Source organism: Canis lupus, chromosome 38 (assembly GCF_003254725.2).
Source record: "Canis lupus dingo isolate Sandy chromosome 38, ASM325472v2, whole genome shotgun sequence".
Lineage (NCBI taxonomy): Eukaryota > Metazoa > Chordata > Mammalia > Carnivora > Canidae > Canis > Canis lupus.
The window spans coordinates 14619572-14642974 of record NC_064280.1 but is presented as its reverse complement, the minus strand read 5'-3'; the positions used below and the strand labels follow the sequence as shown (position 1 = coordinate 14642974).

Genomic DNA, 23403 nt, shown 5'->3' with positions numbered 1-23403 from the left:
CAGATGAAGTGAACCAAGGCACTAGATTAGGTGATCTGCTTAAGGATGCACCCTTAATTTTAGCTATAAAGCTAGGACTTTCAGAGTCCAGATTGCTTGCCACGGACTTTAATATACTCTACTACCCTCTGGCATTTATTAAAATAGAACTTTTAATTTCTTTATTTTTATATTTTACTTATTTATTTAATAATGCTTAATAATATTATTGGCCTGCCAATATTTGGCAGGATACAAATGTATGAGTGAAGATTACTAGGCTTGTGAAGTTTAGCTTTTCAAGAAGTACATAATATGTAAATAATTACAGTGTATGATAAATATTACATCTGTGGTTTTCAACATACCAGAAAGAAATAATAGGGTCTCATCAGTAGCAGAAGTTCACTGTAGATGAGAACTACTTGAAAGGCTCTTTCAAAATAACCCCCACTCCAGTCACAGAAGCAGAAACGTCTGAAGAGAGATCATGAATGGACTGGCAGCGGAGGAGGCATCATACACATCTTAAAATTGAATATGAGTTGCGTATGTGCATCGGATTCTCAAAAAGGTTAAAAACTACTGGACTACATTACCTATGAATGTGTACACTGATAAGCATGACATGCCCCATTTGGATATGCAGAGTTTACCGCAGACAAGATAGTGTTTTTGGTAAACATTCATTGTAAGTAAGCGCAGAAAATTTGAAACTTACTGGGTTTTGCTGCAGTTCTAGTTACAGGCTTCTCTTTTTTCCTCAAGTTTTCTATGTAATATAGTGTGTGGGTTATAAAGCAAACATCTTGAAGTATAATTCTTGTCAAGCTTTAATTCAGTAACTAAGTTCTCTAGATTTTGAAATCCTTGAGGGTAAGAAACAGTTCTTTCTTCCACCATCAGACTGGTTGCAGGCTTAGGAGGAGCTCAGCAAAGTGTCCTCACTCTCTGGTGCCCATGTGAAGAAGAACTGGCTTCCTTATTGTCCATGCCCAGTGGGGAGTATGCTTGCTGGTACACAGCGACAATGCAATATAAGTCTGTTTAGTCTTAGAAACCATATATTATAGGATGAAAGTAGTAAAACATCTCTTAAATTTATCATACTTAAGGCACATGAAACATTTTCTAATTTAAAGTCTGGTGGAAAGAGGACATACTGAAATAAAGAGAAACTGAATTCTAATCCTGCTAGTGACACTCTAACTGCGTGTCTTGGAGTAAATTATCTAAAACCTAAGATCTCAGTCCCAGTTAAGATTAGATAGCTGGAAAAAAAAATATTAGATAGTTGGACTAGATGATCTTAAGGGTTTCCACCAAGTTCTTTTTTTTTTTTTTTAAGATTTTATTTATTTATTTGACAGAGAGACAGAGAGAGAGAGAGAGAGAGAGAGAGCAAGCACAGAAGCAGGGGGGAGGGAGAGGCAGAGGGAGAAGCAGACTTCCTACTGAGCAAGAAGCTCGATGTGGGGCTCCATCCCGGGATCCTGGGATCATGACCTGACCCAAAGGCAGATTTTTAACTAAGCCACCCAGGCACTCCAGGATTTCTACCAAGTATATATACAAATGCTTAATAATCATTTGTAAAAGTCAAAACAGCAAGGACTTTCAAAGTTTACAGTTACTGTAAATACAGAAACCTTTCAGTTTAAGAATAAGAATCTGTATCTCCCAGAATACAATTTCAGCCCTCCTTAAAGTTCACAAAACCAATCCTAGCAAATGCTTATTACTTCCTTCATCGCTTTAGATTTCCCCTTTTTCAAATTTACTTACAAAATCAATTCTACATTGCTTATAACCAAACACTGTTAACAACAAAACTACATCTCTAAGATGAGGGGAAAATGTGAGGGAGGGAGAGATGGGGTTGCTGGAAGAACGAGAGATCAAGAACGAAGGAGAGAGACACAAGACCACAATACGGGGAGGCAGCAGCAATCAGGAGTTCAACTGGACTTCCAATTGCTTCCCTGTAGCAAGACAACATTCTCCAACAGAAGGAATCATGTGCCGAATCATACCAGAAACTTCTCCTAACATTGAATTCCTGGGTGGAATTCATCAAGTAGTTCTTTATTAAACATAAAACTCAAAACAAGACATTTTACATACAGCCTCTTCTGCTCTTGACTCTTTTATATAAGTCGAGGACATAAAGACCGAACATTCAATAGTCTGTAAGGTTTACGTGAACAGGGATTTTTGTCTGTTTTATTTGATGTTCCCTCCCTATGCTTAGAACAGCGCCTGGCACATAGTAGGCATTTAATAAGTATCTTATCGAATAAATATCAGTTGTGATTCTATAAGAGTATTTCTATAAGGGGACAAATTGATATCTTCAGGAAATGTGGCTCTTTGGTGATCTGACTGGATGTAAAAGTGAAGCTTAGAAAAAGCAGGAGGGAATGGTTAGTGTGCCCCAGGCTAACAATTTCTAAATCTGGCTCAATAATAAAGATTCTTAGACTCAGCCCCAGGCCCTCTAACACAATCTCAAAGTATATGTCTAATTTTTAAAAGCTCTTCTACCTATAAATCAAATGTATGAGAATCATAGTCTTAGAAAAATATCAATGGCTGCAAGGCAGACAATTCAGGATTAGGTATTATGGGTAAGAACAGAAAGTGAAAATATGGTCATGATTTAAAAGAAATCCATATGTTATAGATACCAAGCCTGTAGCAACAAAGTTTTTATTTTTTGGAGAAATTCAAGAGCTTGAATTATATTTTTGCCAAACGTACCTACGGAATGTATCAAATGTGACCAATGTGACTAAGGAACTAAATGTTTAATTTTATTTAATTTTAGCTAGTTTAAATTTAAGTTTAAATAGTCACATGTGGCTAAGGACTATCATATTGGACAATAAAGTTCTAGGTAATCTAAGCTGCACCAATAATTGAAAAAAGCTTCAAAATTCATAAAATGGAGCAAAAAGAAAACATTTAATAAAAAGATGCTGAGGCTAGGATCATTAAATGTGATCTTTTAATATGATTGAGATTTAAGAATCACAGGATTTAAAATATGAACAAAACAGATAAGTAAGCAAAAACAACTTAAAAAATTACTTTAAAACCATACATATTGAGAAAATTTTACAGATCAAATTTCCCCCTCCAACATTTCCTTTTATTGACTAGGGTAACCTAATCACTTTCTGTGGTTTCAGAGCCCCCTGGCCGAAACCAGCCTATGAAGAACAAAACCAAAAGTAAGAAAGAAAACATTTTCCACATCTGAGATGTCATTATGAACAAACATAAATGCATCCTACAGACTTTTAACCTCATGTTCAGTACTCATAATTTACAGTGAAAATAAATGTACTCATTGAAATCTTATTAGAGATTTAATCTAAGTCCCTTACCTAATTATAATCTTGTGAGGTAATCTGCAATTTTTGACCAGTCATCTTTGATAATATAATTACCTTTAGCATCACAACTTACTATGAAAAGGGACTTTGTGTATTTTTTTCTAATAGAAGGAAATTTAACACAAAAGACTGGTTATCTGAATCCAATTTCCATCAAAATATCTAAAATGCAATATAAAATATACTGTTCAATAAGTAAATACCAAATAGTAAACTCATTGTAGGTAATGGTTATAACATATATTTATAGTTGCTGGCAAAGTATTAAAACGTCAAGAGTTAACATTTCAACATACATTTAAGATTAACAAGCTGAATAAAACATGTTAAAAAAATAATAAACCTAACTTTTATGAGCTCTTTAAATAAAATAAAACAGAAACAATGTATAAAAAACTACACTGGGAAAACTAATCTATCTGAAAACAAAATCCAGAGGAAAAAAATACTTAAAAACTCAAGTTTACCATCAATTGCATAGGATTTTTAGAATGTAATAAAATCTACCCTCCTTCAAATTTCAACAATTATTTCATTTAACTTATGTATCATAATGATTCAGACTGAACCGTGATAAAGTCTCAAAAAGTTTGGGAATATATATTTATTTGTCTATGTTCTCTGATACAAAATTTACAGGGTAAACAAAATACTTATCCATCTTCCAGAAAAAGCTGTTTGAACAGGAGTTCCAAGCTTTTAAAGTTCTAATTATTGTTGAAAAAACACAAGTTGCTTAATGAAGGCAAATATATGTTAAAATAAAGTAGAAATTTGCTATCATTCTCAAGTTTTAGCTCAAGAGAGCTTCAGAAGAAATTCGTATAAGGTCAGGACAAAGGAAGCCTGGAAATTTTGGTGCTAATTCATCTTGGTCATTCTAACTATCCCTTCATTTTTAAATATTATAAAAAACATTGATATATATCTAACATATAAAGCGTTTTCACCATATAGGCAGAAATAAAATGACCATCCAAAGTTTCAACTATTCATACGTAATTCTGACATGTTTTCAGAAGTTCATTTTAATTATTAGACACTCTACATGTGTAATTTTTGTACCTTTTTCTTTCAAATCATACTGACTTAAGTCTTTCAAAAGAATTACGAAATCCATAATTTTATTCATTGAACACATATTCATAAAGTTACTTCTATGTGTACATACAGTATCTGTTACATAATATTCAATTGTATTAATAGACAGTAATTCCCTTAACCATTTCTCACGATGGGTATTTAGAACATCCATGTAAATTAGTCAGGTGTAATTCCAGGAGAACTTGATTTTCCCTGCTTCAAAATTCTGACAGTATGCTCATATTATCAAAATTCTTATTATCTGGTTGTATCACTTGTCATGTTCTATACGTCCTAGATCAAAGTTAAACCCTAAATTTTATCAGTTTTGTCTTAGCAAATTGTCACCACCTAGTGGCCAAAAACGGAATCTCATCCTGGTACAAAGGTGACCAAGTCCAAGGATCTGGGTTCTAGTCCCCCTCATTTTATGTTAGCTAGTAATCTCTTTGAATCTTAGTTTTCTTTTTTTTAAATATCCTGTTTTCACTATCACAAAGCTCAAAATAGACTTTGTACATGAAAACAACCTTATAATTTGATGCTATCTGAAAACATAATGTATAATAATGAAAATTTAAAAACTGTCAAGTGTAATACAAATGCCACCTATTTTCATAGTACTACTACTATATATACTTTTAAAGCAGAACGGTACACATGGGAAAAATTATATACCTTTCTCCATTTTGATTTCTCACATTACATGGAAACATACTAAAAGGAAATGAGTTTCAAGACTGACATTAATATAGTACTATGAATTTGCTTGCATTCTGCACAATGGACACTCCCCATATGTTAATAAAACAAGAAGACAAGATAATCTAGCATTATTAACAATCTTCGCAGGTTACAAGATTTGAACCAACAGTTTATTAGTAACTATACTGTCAGCAATCAGAAAGTGATTTAAAGTCACTATTTTATTGTCCATGTTTCTCCCTTTTTATCTTACCCTCTGTAGAATCATGTGTGGTATAAATACATAAAATCAAACAAGCTTTCTTATGTCTATTTTTTTTTTTAAGATTTATTTATTCATGAGAGATAGAAAGAGAGAGAGAGAGAGAGAGAGGCAGAGACACAGGCAGAGGAAGAAGCAGGTTCCATCCAGGAAGCCCAATGTTGGGCGTGATCCCAGGACTGTGGGATAATGCCCTGAGCCAAAGGCAGATGCTCAACCGCTGAGCCACCCAGGTGTCCCTCTTATGTCTATTCTTAATATACAGAGTGAGGAGTCACAAATTTCTCCAAGGAACACACTGGTGTTTCTTGACCATCTCCTCTGTATCCAACTCAAACACTGGGACAGGTAGTAAACTTTTTGTCTAGTTCTTCCTATCTAACCAAAGTTAATTTATTTTTTTCCATTAAGAAAGCAATATATTTCCACTTATGACTAAAAACCCAAGAGTTTGTTCTCACACAGCTAATGCTTGCAGCTGAGTATCATGTCCTTCAGTATAACCTTATTTATCTTTGTGTTCCTTAAATCTGAAAACAGTGTCTGTGTCAGTTGCCATCATTCTCTTGGATCTATTGCATTAGCCACCTTGCTATTCTCTTGACCTTCAGACTGGCCTGTCTTCCATAGAGTTAACAGCATAAGCTTTCTGAAATGCACATTTGATCAAGTCATTCTCTATTTCTAATTTGATAATTATCGGGGGTTGAGTGCATACTCAACTAGTATATCCTGAGAGATTCTGATGTGCTCCTTGCTTCCTTCTATAAATGTGTTCCCCTCTTTGTTTACCAGTCATATTTTTACTCATTCTTTAAAACTTGCTTGGAGAGTCCTCTCTTCTAAGAAGCAGTCCCTAACTCCCCCAGAATTTACTTGTCTTTCTTCACTGCTCACATTGTACCCTGTACACACTTTTATAATACATTGTATCAGAATACCTTACTTCTGTATCTCCCTCATTAGGCTGTAGAATTTTTGATAGTTTTCTTGATACTGCAAGACTAAACACTTTTATGAACAATTTGGAGATCAAATTTGGTATGAGAAGTACCATCTTTGACCTGAACAAACTAAGTAGACTATCCAAAAACAGTTTGGAAAACATATATTATAAAAACAATTGTTTTTATTTTTTTATTTTTTTAAAGATTTTATTTATTTATTCATAGAGACAGAGAGAGAGAGGCAGAGACACAGGCAGAGGGAGAAGCAGGCATCATACAGAGAGCGTGATGTGGGACTCGATCCAGGGTCCCCAGGATCACGCCCTGGGCTGCAGGCTGCGCTAAACCGCTGCGCCACTGGGGCTGCCCAAAAACAATTGTTTTTATAAAACTAGGTTTAATATAATAAAATATCACTAATCAAAATAAAACCAGACAACGAACAGACTCCCACCTACCCAAATACAGAGAAAGGTATTGTTTTACAAAGTTATACTGGTTGCAGTTATAATCTGAGATGAGGGTTCCATGAGCACATACTGTATGATATTATATCAGAAATTTTACTACATATTAAGTCAATAAGGATAACAATTTTTGTACCTATTAGCTCTATGTTTTTCTTTTCCAATCTTAAAATTCTCTAGTTTTCCCTTTTACAAGTTTTTAAAATAGCCCATCCTCGCTGTGGTGCATGTGTGTATGTGTGTAATAAAAACTGCTCAGAATCTTAAGTGCATTTTTCTTTGACTTCCCATTGAATCTCTTCTTTATTAAAATGTTATGAGTAGCACTTAAAACTTACTTCTCTTAAAATGTTCTGTAACAGACACTACAAAAGCATAAAAACCAGTAGAAAAATATAAAATCAAATTATTAAATATTAAATTAAAAATAAGATTATTTAATATTAATATTTAAATATTTAACCTATGAAAAAGAAAGAGGGAAACACAGCATGTATACCTAACACTAAGCAAAAATAAGACAGCTAGTAGGGAAGAAGTAGTGAGCTACCCTATGAGTGTCCCAGTGGCAAGCCTAGCCTAGTTGGCAGGGCCTTTCTGTTTGGAGAGGCTGTGGCATAAGTGGTAGAAAGACTATATAACAGCAAGAAAATGGTCTCAACATTGCATGCCAGACACATTTCCAAGTATTTCATATGAATTGACTAATTCAATTACCACAACTCTGTATGACAAGTACTGTTATTATCATCCAAGCACAGAGGTTAAGGAGATCACCACAGAGTAGTGAATCCAGGTTGGAAATCTGTAGGCTGAGGCCAGAGCCCAAGTTCTTACTTGTTTTATACTGCCATCGGATGCATCAGTGCATCTGTAATTATGATATTCGTAACTCAGGGAATGCATGTACTAATATTCAAACACAGCAATGATACTGCTTCTTGTGCCATGTTTTAAAATAAATCAGTGGTTCAGTGGGCAGTAAGACAAGCAAATAACAACCACAACAAAAAATTTCTTGCAGGATAGAATGCTATTTCTTCTCTGCATTAAGAACTAACCCATGTAAAGAATCCAGCACACAAAAAGGAGGTAATATAACTAAATTTTTTGGTCATAGCATAAGAGGTCAAGGATCATGTGTATTTTGGGGTACATGTTTAGTGCTGAAGAATCCTTCCTGAAGATCTATGTTCATTGACTAGCTAAATAACTAACAATTCAAGTAACAAGAACATCTTGCATCTGCACTTTGTGGTCCCTTTCATATCTCAAACTAGGAAGGAGGCATTTGGATAGAAATTAATCAGTTCAGGGATCCCTGGGTGGCGCAGCGGTTCGGTGCCTGCCTTTGGCCCAGGGCGCGATCCTGGAGACCCGGGATCGAGTCCCACGTCGGGCTCCCTGCATGGAGCCTGCTTCTCCCTCTGCCTGTGTCTTTGCCTCTCTCTCTCTCTCTCTCTCATAAATAAATAAAAATTAAAAAAAAAAAATTAATCAGTTCATCTCACAAATTCTAAAAAAAAAAAAAACAAAAAAACAAAAAAAACCCACTTTTTTTTCTTTCCCAGCTATATTTTATATTTGTAAAATAATATAATATATAAATATTTTAATGTTTTAATATGCCTTTGTCATAAATTTCAGATGTTACCATTTTATAATGTAGTAACCTACAAAGCTTCCAAAATGAAATGTTGTTATAAATTCAGTGGAATTTTGATGAAATACTCACTATATTACTGATTACTTTATAAATAAGACTATCCTTTAACTAGGTTCTCTTGGTACTTCAGAAAATAATTAAAACCCCCAAGACATGGTAAAAAAAAAAAAAAAAAAGCAGAATAAATTCCAGATGAATCATAGAATTATGTGTAGAAAAAAAAATAAATTGCATTACAGAAAACCAGTAGAGAATCTATTTGAATATTTACACAAGTTCTAGAGAGTCTTAAACTGAGACCTTACTTGGAAAAGAAAAATCATAAAAGGGAAGACTAACAGACAATTAAGAACAGTTATCCTGTGTTAAAATATAACAAACAGCATTAGAAGGAAAATAACAAATTAAGTAAAATTAATGACCTTATTTTCAGCAACATTTTTTACAGCAATATTATTCAGTGAGGATGTAGTCAGATGGACATTCTAACAGGGGTGGTAGAAATATCAATAGGTATAATTCTTTTGTGAAAGGAATGTGACAACATGTATTAGAAGTCTTAAAAATGTTCAGTTAAACTCAACAGGAGAAGTAAACCTTGATTCAAAATTCTTATTAAGTGTCTGATCTTACAACAGTCCCCACAGTCTCTTTTTGAAGATGAATAAGATGAAGCAGCTGATGGATCTGGGGAATGACAGTTATAGATCAATGTGACAGTCCTCAATCCATTAGAGTATTTTTTACTTTTTTTTTTAAGATTTTATTTATATATTCATGAGAGACAGAAAGAGAGACAGAGACACAGGCAGAAGGAGAAGCAGGTTCTTCACAGGGAGCCCAATGCAGGACTCGATCTCAGAATCCCGGGATCACGCCCTGAGCCAAAGACAGACGCTCAACCACTGAGCCACCCAAGCATCCCTATTTTTTACTTTTTTTTATGTATGAATATTTTATAATTTTATTTGAAAATAATCCCTTAAACTGTTCTTTTCTTTTCCCACTGTTATCACATTACTTCAGGATCTCCTTACCTTACAATGATCAATTCAGTGACTGGATTTCCCCACACTCAACTTTGCATCTCTTCACTTAACCTTTCTGCCAGATTAATTTTCCTGATGCACAGTTCTAAGGAGCTGTAGGACTCAAAGGCCTTCTTTAATCATCCCTCACCCATCATCCACAGAAGAAAGGACAGAAGGGGACCCAAAAAGAGTTTGAGAAACCTAGAATGAGCCAAGTATTTGACAAATATCACCACCCAGTAAAACAGATGTTGTGCTGGTATTCCTACTTTCCAGGCAAGGCAGCAGAAAAGCAGTGTAGGAAATGTAGTGGTAACAGGGCAGATGTCAAGTTCGAACCCACGTTTGTCACTATTACCATTATGCTCTGTAGTCTCTTAGCCCAGCTATCAGAGTCAACAAGGCATTTTGGTCAGACAACGAACTTTCCCCTAAAGCCATCTAATGTCCAGACGTTTTCAAGTACTACTTTTTTTTTTTTTTTTTTTACTTCATCTTATTCTCTATGCCTAGACCTCCACGGTAGTTAAACTTTTATTTATGCATACATCTCGAATCTCAAATGTCATTGCTAGCTTCCTACTAAACAACTATTAAACAATTATTGAATAGCCTCAAATAGGTACGATCTCTGTTTCGTCTGAATTCCTGTGGTACTTAATTAAATCAAGTTACTGATCAGGTCATGGCATTCATATAAACTTCCTAAGCATCTGCTCTATGCCAGGAATTGCAATGCATCCTGGGAAATAATAATAAATATATGTGATCATTCTCTTTGAATGTCAGTTACACTGCTTTAGGGCACTCACAACAGGCTTGCTGGCATTACAGTTTCGCTTAAGTACCTCATGGGCTCTTCCAGGTTGTTAGCAGTTGTGACACAGATCCTTTTCTATTTATCTGTGTGTCCCTTTGGGCATTTAACATCGCTTGGCACGCAACAGGAACTTAGAAAATATTTGCTAAATGATGAATGACGAACCCTGCTGTACATTCTCACATTCTGAATTCTATCTTGTTAAGTGTTTTATAATGTACCCCCAGACTGAGCTGGGTGCCCTTCCTCGTGGTCTCTCCAGCACTCTCATTTTGTTATCTATTTCGATGCTGAAACAGAAGACCAGAAAAGGGATGTTGCTGGGCTGGATGGCACACTGCTTTTTTTTTTTTTTAATTTTTATTTACTTATGATAGGCACACAGTGAGAGAGAGAGAGGCAGAGACACAGGCAGAGGGAGAAGCAGGCTCCATGCACCAGGAGCCCGACGTGGGATTCGATCCCGGGTCTCCAGGATCGCGCCCTGGGCCAAAGGCAGGCGCTAAACCGCTACGCCACCCAGGGATCCCATACACACTGCTTTTAACTAACGAAAGTGGAAGCTGAAGGCAAGGCAGAAGAGAATGGATTTTACGGATTATATTATACTGCCTCTCAACTCAATGACTTGTTCAGTACTTCAATAAACACAAAGGAAGTTTATTGATGTACCCAAATCTTTTCTATATTGGATCCCAATGTGTATTTTATTATTTTTTTTCCAATGTGTATTTTAATGTTATTTAGAATATGACAGAGATAGCCAATCTGCTTTATAATTTCATCATTAAATACAACTCATTATAAATTGAAGTTATATTTGAAAATAAAACTCCTTCACCAAAATATGTCCTGCAACATCCATTCTACCCAGCCAATCTCATTTTCTTATGCATTATAGAAATAGAGATTTTATAGTTTATGTATTTAATGATTACAGAAAAAGAAAAGGGCATTAAGTAGAATAAACAGCTTATATAAAGGCACACTGTATCCCCCTGGAAACAGAAATTGCTGAAGATATATTTAACAGGAGTTTATAAATGCCCTATTCCTATTACTAACTCTGAAGTTTACTTTTCATGAATTTTATATTATATTTTGACTGTATATGCTACCTCAATCATGGCCATAGTAGTTTAAACATGTTTATAAAACTTAAGCTCATTTAAATAAAATATTTTAAAAACTGAAATGAATTATCTCTTAATTGAAAATTAAGCATGGAATTCTCAAATTATGTTATCATTAAAAAGAAAATAAATTAAAGTTTCATGAGCTGTTGTTTACCATTTTTAAAACCCTTAATATGTAAACTTGGTTTGAAACTATGAACAGGTCAAGTGATATACGAGCGTTTCTAAATAATATTTCAAGTAAATTTCAATGTACAGAAATATACAAGAGTGAAAGAAATTTAAATCACCAATATTTAAAGGTCTTACCTACTAATATCCTATTCTTCTTGATGCCACTTTTTACTTCATCATCAATCAAATCTGTAAGCACTTGACACATTACATTGATTGATTCAAGGTGTTCTGGACAGTCATTAGATATTTTAAGTCTGTCAAACCATACATTGGAGATTCCTCCTTTCATAGGAGTATATGGCCTGTTTAAAACCAAACCAAAACAAAACAAAACAAAAAAAGAAGAAAATAAAGGAAAAGGGAATGTTATTAAATGGATCTTTCAATTTCAAATTCAAACACTAGTGTGTTGAATAATTTCAATTTCCTCTAAGTTTTATAAGTTAAAGAGTTCATATTAAAAGCAGCCTCATGCATATTGCATTAACTTGCCTATACTTACACTGATCCCATCAACATTTCCTAAGGCCAACTCATCATCTTTTCTTTATTCTATCTTCTCAGATTCATAAATGCTCCAGAGAATCCCCATGAGAAAGAGAAATATATATATATGTATATATATGTATTTATACATGTGTGATTTATACATAATGTGCATATGTGTATTTTTTTCTGTTCAATTTAAATGACTACTTGATCAAGTCTACCATTTTTTATTTCAATTTGTTTTGATTTACTTTAGTCCCTTCCCTCCCTTTAATGTAGGATCAATATTTTAGTATTCAGAGCCACGTGAATAATGTTTGTCCCTGCAAAAAGTTTAATATCTCAAGAGTGGAAAAAAATGATTCGCCAAAATGCTTTTAAAAAGTGGCTAGTTTGTAGCACTTAAGTATGAAAGATGAGTTAATGATTTAAGAGCTTTCTAAAACACACCCAGATCATCCTTAGAATGCGGGCTTGATTTTTCTTTTTAATCAAGAGTTGGAACTTCTATTTTTTTGGTCTCCTCTGGAACCTCGAAATGAGAATTTAATGGGGTACAAATAATCTTTGGAAATCCTCATCTTAAAGATATTCCATACTGTTTGCATCATTTGGGTCTCAAATCAGGTGCCTCCTTGAACTTATGTTTTATGTGATAAGATGCTCTGAACTTGGTGCTGTGCTCTGTTGAACAAAACTCATCTTACAAGATGCTCTATATTTACATATGAGGTGGGATGGTTATAGTATTAGTAAATCTTATTCAATGTATATTTCTACTCTGGAATTCTCTGCTAAAGTGAGTGAGTGTGTGCGTATGACAAGGTATTCTAAATGTACTGTTTTCAACAATTACAATGGGGTTAAGGGTTCTTGTGTTCAGGTCCTATGTTGGTAAAGGTAAATAAATGAAGGGGAAGGAAAACAATCTTAGACGTTCTTGTAAGCAAACACAGAGGTATAGCAGGATATAGAAGATAAACATGGAAAATGAAAGTTTTCCAAAGATGAAGGATAGTACGGTACAAGGAAACTTTTCCACATGGCAATCTGTGCTTTTCCCTTCCATGACAGTGAAAATAGGATTTATGTCTAATGTAAGAAGGCCCTAGAAAACACAACCAGTGCTAAAAGTACCCATCATAACTTCAAAGAAATCTAAACCAGTGATGACCACAGATGTAGAATTCCTCCTACATTTACTACCTTGCCCATGTCAGAGTTAGTTATAGACTCTCACCCTCCAAAGTCAGTGAAATAAAAGTATGAAATATGTACAGGTGTTGGGGGGGAAGGGCTGAAAGATACCAACAGAGACCTGACAGTGCTTCCCCATATGTTCTCTAGTGAAAAACCAAGTAGAATCTCCACAAATCTAAAGGGCTAGGAATAGTCAATTCTCATTCTTTCATCCACTGTATCAAAAGGACTCTCCAATCTGTGCAGATCTGCCCTTGGGACCAACAGGAGAACTCCTTTTTCTGTATAGATCATACGACTCCAGAATAAATGGACGTCCACTTTCGGTGCCTGGAAATCAAGAGGATTGTATTTGGAAAGTTTCTCAGGGAAACTGAAAGCAGTCTGAAAACACCTCACCTACAGAGGATCTTGTTAATTTACTAAATTAGAAGAATGTCATAAACATTTTGCAACATCTTTCTAAACTCTGAACATCTATTTTAAATATCCCTGTTAAGATAGAACAAAAACCTAAATTTTCTTCTAGCTTATGAGATACATGGTATTTTGCAAAGATGAGAAATTCTTTGTGCTGTTTTGGTGTTTTTTGTACAAATCTTCTTCAGTGTACCACTCCTCTTCTTCACTGCTGCTTTATCCTTCCACCCCTCTTACACCCCAACCTTTATGCTAGGCAAACCATGTTTAGGATCTAGAATATATCCTTGAATGTTTTTGCTTTGTTTTGTGCACATACATTAAAACATGCATCTTTATAGGATATTTTTTTTCAGAGCACTATTTGGTTTTCAAAAATGCAATGGTCTATTTGCTTTTCTTACATGCATCAGGTTACACAGGTTTTAGCACTAAGAACGGTGCTGCATTGAACATATTTGTGTACGTGTTTTTATGTACGGAGACTTTTATTCCCATGGAAAAGTCCAAGAAACAGGACTGCTGGGTTGAAATATATTTTTATCTTCTTAGATATTTCAAAGTTGCTACCATTTAGGCTATAAAAATTCAGTTTTGTGCAAGAAAAGAGAAAATTCTTTTGTCCACAGCCCTAACAACAGGTGTTCAGATCATTAAAAATATTAGCATTTAAGGGTATCAATTATATTTTAAATCAACTTTCCTGAAGTATAACTTACATACATTAAAGTACACATTTAAGTACACAGGTCCAAGACCTGCCAATGTAATCATCTCCACAACGACACAGAATATCCTCTTAGAAAATTCCATTATGCCGCTTTGCCAGCAATTTCCACTCACTTCCCAGGTAACCATGGTGTGGTTTTTATTACTATAGATTACTGTTTACTGTTCTAGAACTCTACATAACTCTCTTACTAGTTTAGAAGAAGAACTCTCTTACTTACTAGTTTAGAAGAAGAACTCTCTTACTAGTTTAGAAGAAGACTTGGTTTATAATTGACACTTAAATAGTAATCATTTATATTTCAAGTATTTTTAACATCTATTTTTTACATATTGACATTACATATTTATAATGCCTTCTTAAAAATTCAGATAAAGCCATTGCATTTGATATAATTTGTCCTTAAAAAAAAAAAAAAGACAATAGGGCAGCCTTGGTGGCTCAGTGGTTTTTAGCATCGCGTTCAGTCCAGGGCATGGCCCTGGAGACCCAGGATTGAGTCCCATGTCAGGCTCCCTGCATGGAGCCTGCTTTGCCCTCTGCCTGGTCTCTGCTTCTCTCTCTCTATGTTTCTCATGAATAAATAAATAAAATCTTTGAAAAAGATTGAAATTTCTAGATCTCCTGATCTTAGAGACTCTTCCTAATCCATACTTTTTTACACATGGAATTCAAAATTTTCTTCTAAGATTTTTGTTTTTTTAGATTTAAGTCTCGAGAGTTCCTGGAATTTTATTTCATACATGGAAGTGCCATAAGGGTTCATTTTCTCCCATATGGATAGTTAATTGTGTCTGTACTATTACCAAAAGAAAAAAAAATCTTTCACAAAGGTGAAATTCCATCCTCACTACATATTTAATTTTATAGTTCTGAGTTATCTAGTCTCTCTCAACCTAGATTCTGTGGAAGAATGAAGTCCTGATGTCTAACACATACACTATATATAATAAATGGACTTCTCTCCAATGCATCTAGAATGATACTAGCTCTATATTATTCATGAGGAAATCAAGAAAACAATAATAAATCATTTCCTGAGCTCTGTGATTCAGGTGAAGAACTCTAGTTGAGAAAGGTTCTATTTTGTTCTAAGAAGTATTTATCCTTCTGTTAGGATCATACTGATTGTACTGAAGTGGCTTTAGAGTGTGTTCTAAAGTTGAGTAATATTAGTTACTCTCTCCCTATCATCATCAAAACCAGTCTCTTTTTCAGACTTGTCCTGTTTATTCTCAGGCATCCATCAGTTTCTATTTAAGCAATTAATCACATATTTAGTAATTTAAAAATAATTTCAAATAATTCTCCTTGACAGTCCTTGTGGAATTTTAATTAATACTGCATTATTGTCTGTGAATTAACATTTAATGACAAAAAAGTGAGAGGAGGGAATATTTTTGCAGATTGAGCTCTTCCTACGATCTGCCACACTCATATGGGGATTCTCTTACATTGTTCTCCAGGCTTTCAAGGGGTCCATAGAAGATAAAATTCTGCATCAGATTTTTACTAGGACTCCACAGAACCTGCTTTCTCCCTCATTCCCGCAGGCCTTCTGACCTCAGAAGCTGCTTGGCTCAAGAGAGGTAAATAAATTGGAATCAGAAGGGGAGAGAACACAGAAAGCATTCAAGCCTCCCATCTCCCAGAATCCCTTTCTCAGGATTAACTTTCTTAAAGTACTCTGAAAATGAAAGCAGGTGCTTTCCACTAGTATTAATGTCAGTGTCAGACAAAATGAAATCCCAAACTGCATTCAATTTGTCATCGAAATCACAATGTTCTGAATGAAAACGGAATATACAGCATTCACTTAAAAACTTGAATCAGACTGTTACTCTTTTAGATTTCTACTTCCCTCATTTTATTCTGCTATTTCTCTAAGTATTTATTTGTCTGTCTAAACACTTAAATAAGGATGATATCATAGGCTAAAATCTGAATCATTCTGGGAACTCAGCCATTAACAGAAAAAAATGACACTCACTTAACTTTTTGTCTTTGACAGTGCCTTAATCAGTCATAGATACTCCACGGAGGTGGAATCCCAATGTAAATTTCACGAACATAGTAGTTTTTTGTTCCCTCAATTCTCTAACAGAATTAGAATTTGTTCAAAGGAGATAATTGGGAAAATTTAATGAGGCAAAGAATAATTTAGAACTTTTTTGTTAAGAAAACATAATCAAGAATGCATAATTCTCTTAATATGTTAGAATAATCTTTAAAGAAAGCATAAAAATAAGACTGATTCTCAAAACAGCTAAACAAACTGGCACATATGTTATACTCATTCACCTTTTCCCTCAAATAAATCACTTTATTAGCTAGTATAAAATAGCTCAGACATTACCACAATAAATAAATATGCTTGGCAAAAGAACATCTGTGTGGCTCCTAAATCAATCAATCAATCAAACATACTGGTAAAATATTAAGCTGGAATAAAATGTCCAAGGCTGAAAAACAAGAGTGAACATTCAGCTTGATACCAAGTTCTGTTTTGATCTGTATTTTCTAAAAGTCATAAAATCAAAAGGTCATTCACAACCTTTAAGATAACATCATGTGGCTCCAGTCTTCCTCTGTGTCATTTCATAGAACTTCCCCAGCAATTACCAGGTCCAGGTCCATTTCCCTCTTGTTTTTCTTCAAACAGGACTGCCTCATTATTGATCCAGTGACTTTGCATCTGATATTCTCTCTACCTGGAATGCTCTGCACCACACTTCCACATGGTGGGCTTCCACGGATCACTTAGGGCTCAGATCAAATGTCTCTTCCTTAGGAAAGCCTTCTTTGACCCTATGATTTAAAGTGTACCTCTCCTCCACCCTAAAACACACACACACACACACACACACACACACACACACACTCTATTCCATTACCCTATTTAACTGTCTTCATAGAATTTATCATTATTTGAAATGAATATATTTAGTTGCTCTTTTATTTTCCATTTCTTTTCCACAGCAATACCCTCAGTGCCAAGAACAAGTATTTGTCAAATGATGAATATCAATAATCATTTATGTCACTGGGAATAATTTCGGTCAGCAAGAAATAAGAGAGTATCTAATATTGGCCTATTTTGCTCTGAATATCCTTTGACTTTAATTTCTGTAAAATCCATTCTGCAATTTCTAAGAAAAGGTCAAATTTTTCTTTTGTTGTTTAAAAAAACCCAAACATACACGTTTCTTTCTTTTTTTTTTTTTTTTAAGATTCTATTTATCTATGCATGAGAGACACAGAGAGAGAGAGAGAGAGAGAGAGAGGCAGCGACACAGGCAGAGGGAGAAGCAGGCTCCATGCAGGGAGCCCGACATGGGACTTGATCCCATGTATCCAGGATCCCACCCTGGGCTGAAGATGGTGCCAAACCGCTGAGCCACCAGGGCTGCCCTATACACATGTTTCTAAGAAAAGTTTTTACTTATGAGTATTTAAGTGTGCTATTTAAAATAATTACCAAAGAAGTAAAATTATTTCTTCAAAATTACTTCTTCAAAATAGCTGTTTTTAGTAGGTTCCTTATCAGTGAAGTGTACTTGGAAGTACAGGTTTATTGGTATCAGGACAGCAATCTCCTAATATTGAGCATCAGATAGGAACTGAATCCCAAGTGAGAGAACAAAAATGAATCCATTGTTATCTATACCTAAATCAAAAGTATCTAACCCTATTTTGGAATACATTTAATAAAAAATATTCACTTCACTGGAAAAATAGTAATCAAACGGTAGAGGCACTATGCAAATCTTACTACTTTTAGAATTTTTCAAAACACAGAGCAATTTATATCATCATATAAGTTATTAATTGGCTTGTTAAAAAATTGCTATTATTTTTAAAATGGAAATTCTAATAGTAAGCCCAAAACAAGAAAACCTCTAATTACAAATACAACTAAAGTATGTTAGAGAAACAAAAATCTTTATTGAGCACTTCAATTAAATGAAGTCCAAATTAATAATGAAAAAAGTGAAGCAATATTTTCCATTTAAATCAACATGGCAAGTTAATTGCTGACTTTTACTTAACGTTCCCCTAACTTAGCTGATTAAAAACATCTATTAAATAGGGTTGAGGAAAAGGAATACCTTATAGTCATAATGGCAATTTACAATTTAATCAAAACATACTGACATGCTGTAATAGACTACAACTTGATAAATATAATAGACTATTGTTCTCCCCTTCAGCTCTTTAAAATATGTATGACTATTGAAAACAAAATTTATAACTGCGTTTTGATAGAGTTTTCAACATACATAAATGAAATACACATGACAAGCACAACAAGGGAGGAGATAAAGGAAACGATATGGTTGTATGCTTCCCACATTTCATGTAAAGTGGTAAAAATCTAACTATGTGAAAAGTTTATATTTCTTGTAATCCCTAGAGCAATTGGGAAAAAATTAAAATAGATAAGTGAAATGGAGTATTAAAAATATCCAAATTATCCATAAAGAAGATGGCAGAGGGAGAAAGAGGAACAAAAAGCTGTAGACTTAAACCAAACATTATCAATAATTATATTAAATGTAAATGGTCTAAACAAATCACTTAAAAGAAGCTATCACATTGGTTAAAGACAAAAAACAAAGCTCAAAAATATAGGTCTGTAAGAAACCCACTTTAAATATAATGATACACTGGCTAAAAGTAAAAAGATGAAAAAAGACATACTATTATTTGTTGTGAATACATAAAAATGGATTTAATTTTAGTATCTTACTCTTGCAACCTGATGTCTTCCTAAATTCACTTATTTCTAGTTATTTAGTAGATTCCTTATGATCTTTGTGTAAACAGTTATATTATCTGGGAATAAAGGCACCGTTACTTTCTCTTCTTTTTATTTCATTGTCTTGCCTTATGTTTGAACTTCCATACATTGTTGAACAGAATTAAAGGACTCCTCCTACGTAATCTTTGAGGGGAAGCATTCAGTACTTCATCATTAAATATGGTGTTAGTTACAAGTTTTTTCCTATGCACCTTTTATTATGTTGAGGAAATTTCATTCTTTACCTTATTAGCTCAGAGTTTTCTTTATGAATTGGTTAAATGCTTTTCTGTATCCTTTGAAATAAACATGATTTTTGATCTTTCATTTTATTAACACAGTGATTACATTGATGGCTTTTCAAATGTAAAGCTAACTCTTCAATCCTGGGATAAACTCCATCTGGTCACAATGTATTATCCATTTTATATGTAGCTGAATTTGATTTGCTAGTATTTTTTAAGGAATTTTACATATTTGTTCATGAGAGATATTGATTTGTAGTTTCCTTTTCTTGAATGTCTGTTAAGTTTTGTTATCAGGTTTATACTGGTCTCTTAAGATGTTTTAGGAAATGCTCCTGTTTCCTGAGTTTGTTTCTTACTTCAATGTTCAATAATATTTACTAGTGTAATTATTTGGACCAGAAGGTTTCTTGTGTGAAGGTGCTGATAATAAATTTAATTTCTTTCATAATAATGAGGGTATTTTGATTTTTACTTTATTTTTGTTATTTGTATTTCTCATTGAATTTTTATCTTTTTTTGTAACTGTTCAAATTTATTAGTATAAAGCTGTTCATGATAGTTCCCTTTATTCCCTTTAGGATTTGTGTTGATATCCTTTATTTATTTTCACATTTAGAAATGTTGTTAATTTCCAAATATTTGGAAGTATTCTAAATATCCTATTGCTGTTGACTTCTAATTTCATCCCATTCTTATCACAGAAAATATTCTGTGCAATTTCCGTCTTTTGATACTCATCCATCCTTATGATCTTTTTTCTATGTCATTTCTTGGTGACTGTCCTACAAGCTTTTTTTATATAGAGTTCTATAAATGTCAATGTTCAAAATAGTTATAGTACTAATCAAATTTTGTATCTGCTTAGCCACATTCTTTTCCTAAATTGTTCTATTATTCTAGTCTATTAGATCTATCTTATTAGATCCTGAAGAATGAGGATTAAAATCTTCAACAATGATTAAAGATTAGTCTGCTTCTCTCTTTAGTTCTATCCTTTTTCTATGCACGTGCATATAAGCAATATTATTAAGGACTTGCCCATGGTCTTCCTCTTTAACATCTACTTTTAGCTTATAAATGTTCATTTTTATCTCTGGTAATACCACCTTGTAGTATACTTTATTTAATAATAATATAGTATGTCAACTTCCCTATGTTTACTGTTTATATAACATATCTTTTCCCCTTCTTTTACTTTGTTTTCATTAGTATCTTTTTCCAAACTTAAAATATCTCAAACAATCTCAAGCACAGAAGTAATAGAGATATTTTAAAAAGTTATCTCCTGCAAAAATGTTTTTGAAACTCTATTTCAATTTAACCTATATTTTCCAAAGTAAGAGCTCTCAAATTTTGATGCAGAAAAACGACACAGGGAGCCAGATCACTCTCAAAATCTATTTCAGTTTTCAGAAGTGGGAAGAAAGATTCTGTAATTTTTTTTTTTTTATAAACATGCTGGTATACTTGAGTACAAATGGTTGACAGACCCTTTGAATCTACCTACATCAGAAGTGGTGCTCTTTAAGACGCAAATTATGAGCTCTGTCTCATACCTATTCTCAATCAGAATTTGAGAGACTGAATAATTTCCCAGATGATTCTTACTGGGAACAGTATATTTTAAAAACATTTGTCTTCCAGTTTAAAACTCCAATTTTTCAATAAACTGTAGAGTAAAAAAAAAAAAAAAAAAAAAAAAAAAAAAAAAAAAAATTCCATGGGTGCTACCTCATGAATATCAGGCCAAATGCTAAATTTAAAATGCCCCATACAAAACACATTGCATATTAAGTCATTGAATGTATAATCTTCTCATAGATTCCCTAAATTAACATCACCACCTTCTCCTTTCCCCTAATTTTCAATTTTTCCCAGTTTCTGCTGTGTGAATCTCTACTGAATTGACTGCTTATATTGCATTTCCACCACAGTGACCTAGTTCAAACTTTTATGATTGCTAGACCAGTGGATCTCACCTTTGGCTGCATATAAGAATAAGAAATGAAGCTTTTAAAAATCTTTCTGCCTTGGCCACATCCCAAACCAATTAAATCAAACTCTCTGGGGGTAACAACCAGATGGAGTTGCAGATAAAATACAGGACACCAGTTAAATTTTAATTTCAGATAAACAATAAATACTATTTTAGTATAAATATGTCTCAAATATTGTTTCTTCATTGCTAAATAGAGCTGGCAACCCTATGCCCTAGTATTTATAATACTTTAATCACTGAAATGTATGTACAGGATCAGCAAGTAAAATATATAACCCATTGTGAGCTGGAGTTTAAAAATTCTGAAAGCTACTGCATTAGGCCAGGGGTCAGCAAACCTTTTCTGTAAAAGCCACAGAGTAAATACTTTTAGGCTCTGTGGACCATATAGTCTCTTTGACAACTACTGATCTCCATTTTATAGCACAAAAGCAACCATAGATAATATGTAAGTGAGAGAGTGTGGTTGTATTCCAATAAAACTTTATTTACAAAAATAGGTGTTTGGCCATATTAAACCCACAGGCTATAGTATGCTCATCCTATTCTAGACTATCAGATCATTTCAGATTTCCATTTTATTATTCAATATATTCATTATTTTTCTCAGCTTTATGTCATCTGGGAATTTGAACAGTATGAAGATAAAACTCATGTATGTGAAAATAAAACTGCTAACCCAAATAGTCCTTGACAATACAACCCACACACATAGGTCTGGAAAATTTCTTCAAGAATTATCAGCGATTAATCCTTTGGATAATATTTCTACATCCTGCTCACAGGGATACCATAGATTACTACTAATAACTAACATTTATTGAGTGCTTGTTTTATGTCAGACATCATGTTGGAGAATTTACATATATACTCAATAACATCATATATTCTCATGATAACCCTTTGAGGTAAATACAATTACCACCTCTATTTTGCATTTCAGGAAGTTGTGACACCATTAGAGAGGTGAAATACCTTGCTCAAGATCTTAAAGCCTATGTAGAAAAATCTTGATTCAGACCCAGGCAGGCTAATCAAAAGATCATATTCTTAACTACTGTACTACAATAATTCTATCTTCAATAGCCTGCTGAACAATAGTATATCTTGGATATTTCCCTGACCTATTGGTCTAACACTGTGGCACAAAAGAAGAGTATTACATTACTGGTTCTTTCTTATACTGCATAAAATCTTAAGAGACCTAAAATTCAAAAAGTCAATGACTGTAAAGGATTTTGGAGATCCAGGCCAATCTGTTCATTTTAGACATGCAAATTTTAAGACCTAAAACTGATAAATTCTGCATTAATAGCCTTCACAATTTTATTTTAAATGAGAATTAGATGACCTATCTCTAAATGTCTTCATTTTTCCTTCTTAACTGAAGTATTGGTTTCTCAAAGGTTCTACATTGTACAGCACATATCAGATTGCTGATTCAAAGTAATCAGAAGAATAACAAGTGAATTTATTGCTTATATATTACTATTATTTGTTACTCTGAATATGTACCACATAACTTTTACTTTTACTAATATATAATAAACTTAAATATAAATGGCACAAAAATGAATAAAACGTAAATATAACTACACATATTTGCAAAGCTTTTATCCATTAACTAAGCTTAGAATTAATCAACAAATTAGTACTCTGTTCCTGTTTTGATATTTTTATGTATTTTAATTCTCAGTCTGTTATGTGTCAGATGCTGTTAAATTATAAGGTAGATATCATTGTAAAGGCAACAATTTTGTGACCAAGAAAAAATATTTAAAGAATTTTGAGTGTACAAGGAAAAAAAATCACTTATCTATATTTTTACCTAAACACATTAGTTCA

The 23403-nt window shown here is 33.5% G+C and overlaps 1 protein-coding gene across 2 annotated transcripts in view; it reads right to left on the bottom strand.

Moving 5' to 3' along the window:
* Nucleotides 1-23403, bottom strand: part of LYPLAL1 (lysophospholipase like 1) — a 38640-nt gene that overhangs the window by 4420 nt on the left and 10817 nt on the right. For both annotated transcript variants that reach the window (XM_049106927.1, XM_025420981.3), the window contains exon 3: nucleotides 11804-11973. In XM_049106927.1, the coding sequence (XP_048962884.1) occupies nucleotides 11804-11973 (170 nt within the window). The remainder of the gene's footprint in view (nucleotides 1-11803; nucleotides 11974-23403) is intronic.